Genomic DNA, 9,609 nt, shown 5'->3' with positions numbered 1-9,609 from the left:
TATCGCTACTTTTGTGTGAGAAAATGTTTTCCCAATTAGTGATCTTTCTGTTTGTTTTTAGTAATGTCTCTTTTGCAATCATATATCTTTTAAAAAACTTAAGAGGAAAGAAGAAATATATGTACATATATACATATACTTTTATATTTTACCTTGTATTTGACCATTTCTGGTGTTCTTTACTCTTTTTTATAGATCTGAGTTACCATATTGTGTCATTTCTCTTCAGTCTGGAAAACTTTCATTAGTACTTACTATTCTGAAAGTCTATTGACAAGTTTTTTTCTGATTTTAATCTAAAGAGCATGGGCTCTTTTGATAATTCTCCTTTTTAGTACAATGAATAACTCCCAACACCAATGACATGTTTCATTTTTTAGAATTAATCTTTGATGACAGTTAATACATTTTTTTCCCCTGGAATTGTCTATTCTCTTGCTTCCCACACACGCACATACACAAGTGTACACACATATACTTGCACACTCAGACACGTTTATGCATACATACCACACACACACACACAGACACCTTCTTGAATGGCTGGGAATGGAACTTGGTTCTTCTGACCTCCCATCTAAGTGTGTTCCTTTCTATGACTTTGCTTCTGTCACTGCTTTAAGAGGCATGTGTTTGTTAGAGTAACTAAAGCCTGTTGTTTCTTAGCTTTTCAAACACAAGGTTTCCTAACAGTAAATGGCCCTCTGAGGGTAAGCAGTCATGTCTGAACAGGCATTTGTTGACCTTGAGCAGGCAGCCAGTCATTTGGCAGAATGATCCTGTGCTTTTGTTTTGGAGAATAGCCACTGTGGACTTAAGCAGGTCCATTAATAGGATTTTCAAACACATTTTCTAATTCCTTTGTAAATGAATCTGTTCCAAAGTAAGCTACCAAGCAACATGAGCAGTGGGCTTAGAGAGAATCTCAGCTCTGACTCTTGATAATTGCATATCTTGGGTACAACTGTAACCTCACTGAAGCTCAAAAAGAGTGTGAAAACATTCCTTTATGACTAATAAGAGCTAAAATGTACTGACTGCTTACCATGATTAAACACTTGGTGCATATTACCTCAGTAAAACCTCCTAACAGCCCCTGTATTAAGGCTTTCTCATTATTTTCCACTTTACAGATGAAGAAGCTAAGGCACAAAAATGACTGATAATTTGTACATACATGGAAGAGCAAAACTTATACCCTGGCAGGATGGCTCCCACCTCTCAGCCTTTAACTTCACTGCTTTACTTCACAATTTCAAGGGCAGGTGCTTCTCAGTCATGGGTGTCACCAGTTATGGTGTATGTACTCATTGTATACAGTTATCATGCCTGAAATTGCCTAGTTCACAGAGATCCTGCAGACACTGAGGAACCCAAAAGATAGTACACTGTCAGTGAATAGAGTAATGTGCTCTTGTTATATGACCAGTGATCATTTAAGCTAGCACAGTAGCATAGTTCAGTATGGATTCAACATAACGTCTATGAATAACCCATGGAAAGCTTAGCTCTATCCATATGGCTCACAGAAGCTGTGGGTTGGGAGGAGCTTCTGGAAGTCTGGTGGTCAATTTCTATCAAGTCCACCAAAGATAAGAATCATGGTGATATACTGGTGATAATGGTTGAATGGCATTTTGGCCACGGGACCTAAAAATGCTCAAATTTCATTTTGGGTTAACCACAGTTAATCTGTGAGTTTCCCAATGGAACTGTAAACATGAGGGTAGTGATGGTGAAAAATAAGAGCTCCAAGTCCCATTTATTTATTAGCCTTGTAGCCATCACCCCAAATATAGTGCTCTGGTAAAGCTGCCATAGAAAGCTTTGAGACACAATAATAAGGGCTATTACTCCTCAACTTCCAACTGCACTTCCAAATCCCATGGAACATGAAGATAGGATATTTCCCAGGTGCCTGAGAGTCCTGTGAGAAGAAGACATGGGAAATACAGAGACTGGAAGCAGAGACAAGGCAGGATGGCCCAGTTCCACCCTGACTCAGCAAACTCATCTTCACAAAGCCATCTGCCTCATCCACTAAAAATATGATTTATCACACAAGAGAATGGGAGACATCCTCTTACATAGTCATAACTATGATTATCTGTGTATGTGTGTAGAAAGAGAGCATTTTGAAGACTGTAGAAATATATCAAATGGTTGTGTTTAAGGGGTAAAAGTTTAGGCCTTTTCAGTTTTTATAGAATAAGCACAGATGACCTCTACAGTAGAAAATATGCACTCAGACTCCTATCTGAAAGTGAACCAGGCCCTTAATCCAAGAACAATATCAGGTGTAATGTTAGACAGTACAAATGAAGAAATACCAGAGAGTAATGCATAAAAGTCCCTGGCTTGAAGTGATCAAAAAAGTTTACATGAAGTTGAGTCTTAAAATTGGTATTGATGCTCAGTCCTCTCTGGTGGCACAAAGGATTAAAGCACAGCACTGTGAAGCTAGCCATAGCCACTGTAGTAGAGTTCAGTCCTCAGATAGGGAGGTGACCCATAGGTGCAGCAGACCTCTCTTGACCCTCCTGCTGCTCCCCTCAGCAGTGCATTTCACTAGCTCTGTCGGGTTCTGCTCCCCAGTTTGTCTCTGCTGAATCCTCTTAGCAGCCCCCATGCCGGCCCTTCTGGCCTGTATCCCAGTTCTTGTATGCATAAATAAATAAATCTTTTAAAAAATGGTGTTGGTGGAAATTATCATTTTTGCTACACTTTGTTTACTTATGTGTTTGGTTTGCTATTTCAAGAGGTGTTGGGTGTGATTTTTTTTTTCTCTTTGGATTGAAGGTCAAGGGTCTGGAATCGGGGACTCCTTTCTTATCAGCCTCTCTCCTTCACCTTCAGTTTCTTCTGCCAGCTTGGTCATCACAGCAGCAGCCCAGTTCAGCTTTACTAATCAGCTGTATTGGCATGGTCCAGTTGCTTGTCCAAGCCTGGCTTAATGCTCTGAGTTATTTATAAGCAAAACAGCCAAATTAATATCAGGCTTTCTTTGTCCTTCTAGCTCTTCTTCAGCAAACATCTGAGGAACCTTATGTGGAGACAGATTTTAACTCCCTGGAGAAGGAATATGATGAGACAAATTGTGAAGTCAAGGTAAGATTGCTTTTCTTCTGACAGAAATTTCTGCTCTGAGAGAAGATTGCTGCCATAATTAACAAGAAACCAGTAAAACCCATCTCCCTATTTCCTACCTCATATCACCTACAGAAGACATGCCCATAGAGACACATGCACAAACCAGAGGTTTGAGAGATTTCTGCTAGAAATGACAAACTGATCATGTGTGTAGTTGTTGGTCAATATTTACTTCAGGGAAACCATACGGAAAAAAAAAGAGTAGGACAAAATCATATAGAACTACACACATGCACGCATACACCATTACATGTTGCCAAAAATAAATAATGAGAAGTAGGGGTGGAGATAGAATAGGAGGCCTAGAGGTCTGGAAGATGTTGAGCAGAACCCTAGAAGTTCTGACCACCAAACTTTTGGTTTCTTTCTTCTTCTACTGGGCTGTTTATTTAATTCAGACTCCAATCCTGGCCTGAGATGCCAGCTCCCTCTGTTTTTATGCAGGTAACTTCAGTACAAGTACTGCTAAGTAGGTGCAAGTACATACTACAATCATCTTCCTGTGCTTTTATTGTTTTATTCCCTTTACTTTTATTGTTTATGCGCCTTATTTGTTTATGTAACGAAGAACTTTCCCATACACTTGTACATTAACAGAGAAGGAAGGGAGGAAGCAGGCAGGAACAGGTGTTACCATGCTTTTGGAGTTTGGCAAACAGAGGCTGGGAAGACTTCTGCTGCTACAGACCCAGTTTGTGAGAAGTGTGCACAGAATCCACACAGTTGTGAACAACACAGATGGGAAGCATGGATATTTGTGCGCTCAGTTCCCAAATCCCAGATATAAACATCAATTGCGGACCAAATAGTGTTTCACAAGCTAGGTAGTATAATCAGGGCAATCCGTACTCTAAAATATGCGAGAAAACTAGTAAGAAAGAAGTCGATTAAAACAAAAAAGGCTTAGATGCATGTCCTTGCAACCCATGGATTAATCAAAGGACATAGGTAACGTGTGCTTTGTGGCCACTGTCCAAGACAGGTAGCCAAGATGAACAGAACAGGCATGTGACCCTGACTGATGGTTCTGACATTTTTTTGGCATTAATCCTAGAGCTCAACCATGAAAGAAAACCATAGTGAATATAGGAGAGTGAATCATAGCATTGTGATGTATGCCCCTTCTTGCCCTCAAGATCAAGTTCTGCATAGGGAGAAACCTAAAAAGCACTCATAGTTGCCACTATTAGTGTCACTGCAATGTGAATCATAACATGATTTTGTCATTATAAGAGAACTCACTTCTCTCCAGCAGGGTGATCCTTGCTGGGTTGGTTCTCAGGAGCTTGACAGGCTAATCCAGTAGGTTCTGGGGCCGTCTGGCCACCGAAGGGCCAGGCAGTTAGCTCACTGATGTCATCTGGAAAGCCCAGCAATGGAGGAGTCACAGCTGTGCTGCTGAGACTACTTTCCATGCGTCTGATCACCAGCTGTGAACCACAGTCTGATGGTTCACAGGGCCACTCTCAGCACAGCCTCTCTGGAAGCTGGAAAGAATCCAAAGGCTAATGAGAAATCCTTTTTCCTGAATGTAAAGCCACAGGATAAAGGAAGAGATAGTGACTGTAAGCGTGAAAGAACTTGTGTTCTCAAACATCTGTCAAAGTGTTTTAGTATAGCAGAGATCTTTGCAGGCTTCTGAGCAAACAGGCTCCTCCATACAAATTTTCTTACAGCAAAAAAAAGAAAAAACAAAAACCTGGAAGCTGGAAACAACAGGAAGGAGAGGTGAGGGAGGGTTGCTGCCCTCCAGAACTGTGCTGGGTGCTGGGTAGGGACCTGTCAGGCTAATATAGAGTCCAAAGTGTAGAGGACATAGCGGGTGATTTTATTAATCCCTGAGAATGTATCTTGTTAAGAGAGCGTCAGAAGAAAGAGGCGAGAAAAAGTTAGGCCCCTGTTAGCATTGTTCTTTGGTCAATAAAAAATTGACAGCACTAAAATAGTTGTTTGCTAAAATTGGGCAGTATATTCAGCCCAAGGTGATTTATAGTAAACAATTGCTATAAATCATGTGGAAACTATTCTAAACAGTGAGCCTAAACTCAGGAGGCTTCTGAGATTCATGGAGAGGACATCTTTCCAATGATTTATACAGATGCACCTTGCTTAATTTCACTCTGCATATAATTGTATTTTTTACAAATTGAAGGTTTGTGGCAACCCTTCACAAAATGGCAGCATTTTCCCAACATGTGCTCACTTTGTATTTCTTATCACATTTTGGTAATTCTCACAAAAGGTCACACTTTTCCTTATTATTACACCTGTGGTGGTGATGTGTGCTCACGATATTTGGAGTTAGTGTGTTACTGTTTGAAGCACCAGGAACCATACTCACATAAGACAATGAATTTTTTTTTTGATTGATTGATTTATGCATACAAGAACCGGAGTGCAGGCCAGAGGTGCAGGGTGGGTGGTGAGAGAATTCACCAGAGACAGAGTGGGGAACAGAACAGACAGATCTAGTGAAGTACACTGCTGAGGGGACCAGCAGGAGGGTCAGAAGAGGTCTGCTGCACCATGTGGGCCACCTCCCTGGCTGGGGATCGAACTTGTGCTGCAGTGGCTGCAGACAGCTTCACAGTGCTACAGTTTAATCCATGGTGCCATCAGGGAGAGCCTGAATTGTTTTTTAATTATTATGCTTACCTTCTTTATAAAAATGTTCTATTTATTTTCTTACATCTTTGTTAATTTTTAGACAGTTTTTGATTTCTCCCACTATAATAGCTCCCTGTGCTCCATTCCCTCAGTCTCTTGTGCTCATCCCTTTTCTGTCTTCACTCCTTCTCTCCTACACCCCCTGCTATATGCCAATGATCAATGATCAGCTTGCAAGTCTGAGACAATGAATTTAATTGATAAATGTGTGTGGGCTCTGACTACTCTACTACTTGTTGCCTGTCTCTCTCCCTGACTCAGGCTTCCCTACACCCTGAGATACAACAATGTTGAAATTAGATCAAATAATGTCCCTGTAAGTGTTCATGTGAAAAGAAGCATCATAGATTTTTCATTATAAATCAAAAACTAGAAATGACTATGCTTAGTGAAGGGTGAATCTAGAAAGTGGAGAGAGGCTGAAATCTAGGCCTCTTGTACCAAAGAGTTAGCCTAATTATGAATGCAATGGAAAAGTTCTTGAAGGATGTTAAAAGTGCTAATTGCTGTGGCACAAGGGGTTAACTCTCAGCAACCACTGCTGCATGAATTCAGTCCCCAGCCAGGGAAGTGACCCACATGGTGCAGCAGACCTCTCCTGCCTCACCCATGCTCCCCACAGCAGTGTATTTCAGTGGATCAGCTTGTTTTTCTCCCCACTCTGTCTCTGGCGAATCCTCCCACCCCTTTACCCCCTGTACCTCTGGTCTGTACCCCAATTCTTGTGTGCATAAATAAATCTTTAAAAAAAAAAGTGCTAATCCAGTGAATACATGAAGTATAAAAAGTGGAATAACCTTGTTGCTGACATAGAGAATGTTTATTTTAAGTGTCTGGACAGAAGATCAAACAGTCACAACATTCCTTTAAGCCCAAGTGAAATCCAGGGCAAAGTTCTAACCCTCTTTGACTCCATGAAGCAAGGAAGTGAGGGAACAGAGTAAGTCGGAAGCTAGCAGAGGTTGGTTGATGAGATTCAAAGAAAGCAGCCCTCTCATAAAAGGTGAGGCAGCAAGTAGATGGTATAGCAACTTATCCAGAAGATCTACCTATGATAATTGATGGAGGTGGCTACACTAACTATCAGATGCCAATGTAGACAAAACAGCCTTTTAGTAGAAGATGCTCTCTAGGGCTGTCATAGTAAGTAAGAAGTCAAAGCTTGACTTTCAAAGTTTCAAATGGCAGGCTGACTCTCTTGTTAGGGTTTAGTACAGCAGAAGACTTTAAGTTGAAGCCAGTGTTTATTTACCATTCCAAAATTCCTAGAACCCTTAAGAATTATGCTAAATCAGGCCCTCCCTGACGGCATAATGGTTTAGGATGCAGCACTGCAAGCTAGCCACAGTCGCTTCGGTGCGAGTTTGATCCCCGGCCCCAGAGGTAACCCGCATGGTGTGGCAGACCTCTCCTGACCCGCCCGCTGCTCCCTCAGCAGTGTACTTCATCGATCAACCTGCTCTGCTCCCCACTCTGTCTCTGGTGAATCCTCTCACTGCCTTTGCACCTCTGACTTGTACCGCAGTTCCATACATATAAATAATCTTAAAAAAAAAAAAAAGGAATTATGCTAAATCACCTCTGCTTGTGCCCTGTAAATGAAACAACAAAGCATGGATGACAGCACATCTGTTTACAACATAACTTACAAGATATTTTAATCCCACTATTGAGATCTACTTCTCAGAAAAAAAGATGCCTTTCAAAATAAAACTGCTCATTAACAACACTCTTCTGTTAGAGATGTACAAGAAGACCAATATTGTTTTCCTTCCTGCTAACACATCTCTTCTGTAGCCGTTGGATCAAGGAGTCATTCTGACTTTCAAGAAACAAATTTCATAAGGCTGTAGCAGTCTCCTATGGTAATTCCTCTAATGGATCTGGGTAAAGTCGATGAAAACCTTCTGGAAAGGATTTACCACTCCAACTGCCATTAGGAACACTTGTGATTCATAGAAAGAGTCAAAATACCAACATTATAAGCAATTTGGAAGAAGTTGATACCAACTCTCAGAGATGACAAAGGTTTTAAGACTTCAGTAGAGGAAATAACTGCAGATGTGGTAGAAATAGCAGAGAACTAGAATCAAAAGTGCAGCCTGAAGGTATGTCTGAATTGCTGCAACCTTATGATCAAACCTCAAGGGATGAGGAATTGTCCTTGTGGATGAGCAAAGAAAGTGAGTTTCCTGAAAGTGAATCTACTCCTATTGAAGATGCTGGGAATATTGTTGAAACCACAACAAAGGACTTACAATATTACATAAACTCCATTAATACAGCATCATCAGGACTTAAGAGGATTAACTCAAGTATTCACAGGATTCTACTATGGGTAAAGTTCTATCAGACTGTACCACATATTACAGAGAAATCTTTTATTAGTCAATCAATGTGGCAAATGTCATTGTTGCCCTTTGTTTTTTTTTTTAAGATTTTTTATTATATTTATATTTTATATTTGCATACAAGAACTGAGGTACAGGCCAGAGGTGCAGGGGGTGAAAGGATTCACTAGAGACAGAGTGAAACAGAACAGGCAGATCTACTGAAATACACTGCTGAGTGGAGCAGTGGGTGGGATCAGAGAAGTCTGCTGCACCACGTGGGCCACCCACCCTGGCCAGAAATTGAACTTGTGCTACAGTGGCTGCAGATTGCTTCACAGTGCTTTGCTTTAATCCATTGTGCCACCAGAGAGGGCCTTGTCTTATTTTAAGAATTGCCTTTCACCATTGCTTCAGCAAGCACCAAGCTCATCAGTCAATAGCCATCAAAATTGAGGCCAGGCCCTCCACCAGGATAATGATTATAACTTGAAGAATCAGATGATGGTTAGCATTTTTTAGTAATAAAGCAATTTTTTCATTCAGGAATTTATATTTTTTAGACTTAATGCTATTTCATACTTGATAGACTACACAACAGTATAAACATAACTTCATATGCGCTGGGAAACGAAAAATCATGTGAGTTGCTTAACTGCAATGTTCACTTTATTGTGGTATGGAACTGAACCCAACATATCTCCAAGTTGTGGCTTTAATATAAATTCCTGTGGTAAAAGGAATGTAAAGTGTTAGACAGCAGAACAGGGAGTAGTTCCTAACAAGGATATTGAAAATGCTTTTCATAGGCCCTGACATTCAAACTCAATTTTAAAGAGTCAATACAACTTTGAAAGGTAGATATGACAGAGAAGGAAGTTCTATGATAGGAGAGGATCTAAGTTCTCAGAAGTCTGAAGGGGCACAGGCTATTCTGGGAATGAGTCTAGAACACTCAGAAGGTAGACCAAAGTCAAGTTACTAAAGGCTTTGGCTGACTGTTGCTGATGGGGAGGACTTCTGTATACCAGAATATAACCCTGGTATGCCAGTGACACAACCAAGTATAGATTAGATGAAGGCAGGCAAACTGCTTAGCTGCTAGTACTTGTCACAGTGTAGGTGAGACGTCAGTATTATGAGCCTAATGGTAATAGAATAAAAGAAGGTGGGCCGAGCTCCTACCCATTATTCCATATGTTCTTCCAGTACCTGGAACATACTAGATTGTCAGAGAAAGTTTGATCAATAAAAATTATGTCAGAGAAGGTAAGGAGAAAAAATTAATTGTGTGGGAAAGGAAGACATTGAAAATACCACTGAGATTACCACTTGGATTCCTCCTTGGATGAATTTGTTTATACAGTGCACACACAAGGAAGAGTGAAAAGGGAGGCTTATGAAGGCTGAGTCTCATAGCAACAACCACACCTCCTCTGGGAAACGAAAAATCATGTGAGTT

The 9,609-nt window shown here is 40.7% G+C and overlaps 1 protein-coding gene across 4 annotated transcripts in view; it reads left to right on the top strand.

Moving 5' to 3' along the window:
• Positions 1–9,609, top strand: part of MCF2L2 (MCF.2 cell line derived transforming sequence-like 2) — a 119,882-nt gene that overhangs the window by 26,297 nt on the left and 83,976 nt on the right. For all 4 annotated transcript variants that reach the window (XM_012733560.1, XM_012733581.1, XM_012733572.1 and 1 more), the window contains exon 8: positions 3,017–3,108. In XM_012733560.1, coding sequence (XP_012589014.1) covers positions 3,017–3,108 — 92 coding nt within the window. The remainder of the gene's footprint in view (positions 1–3,016; positions 3,109–9,609) is intronic.

Source organism: Condylura cristata, unplaced genomic scaffold (genome assembly GCF_000260355.1).
Source record: "Condylura cristata isolate star-nosed mole 26May11 unplaced genomic scaffold, ConCri1.0 scaffold00003, whole genome shotgun sequence".
NCBI classification, from domain to species: Eukaryota; Metazoa; Chordata; class Mammalia; order Eulipotyphla; family Talpidae; genus Condylura; species Condylura cristata.
The sequence above is the reverse complement of the archived record's forward strand: the minus strand, read 5'-3'. Positions and strand labels throughout refer to the sequence as shown.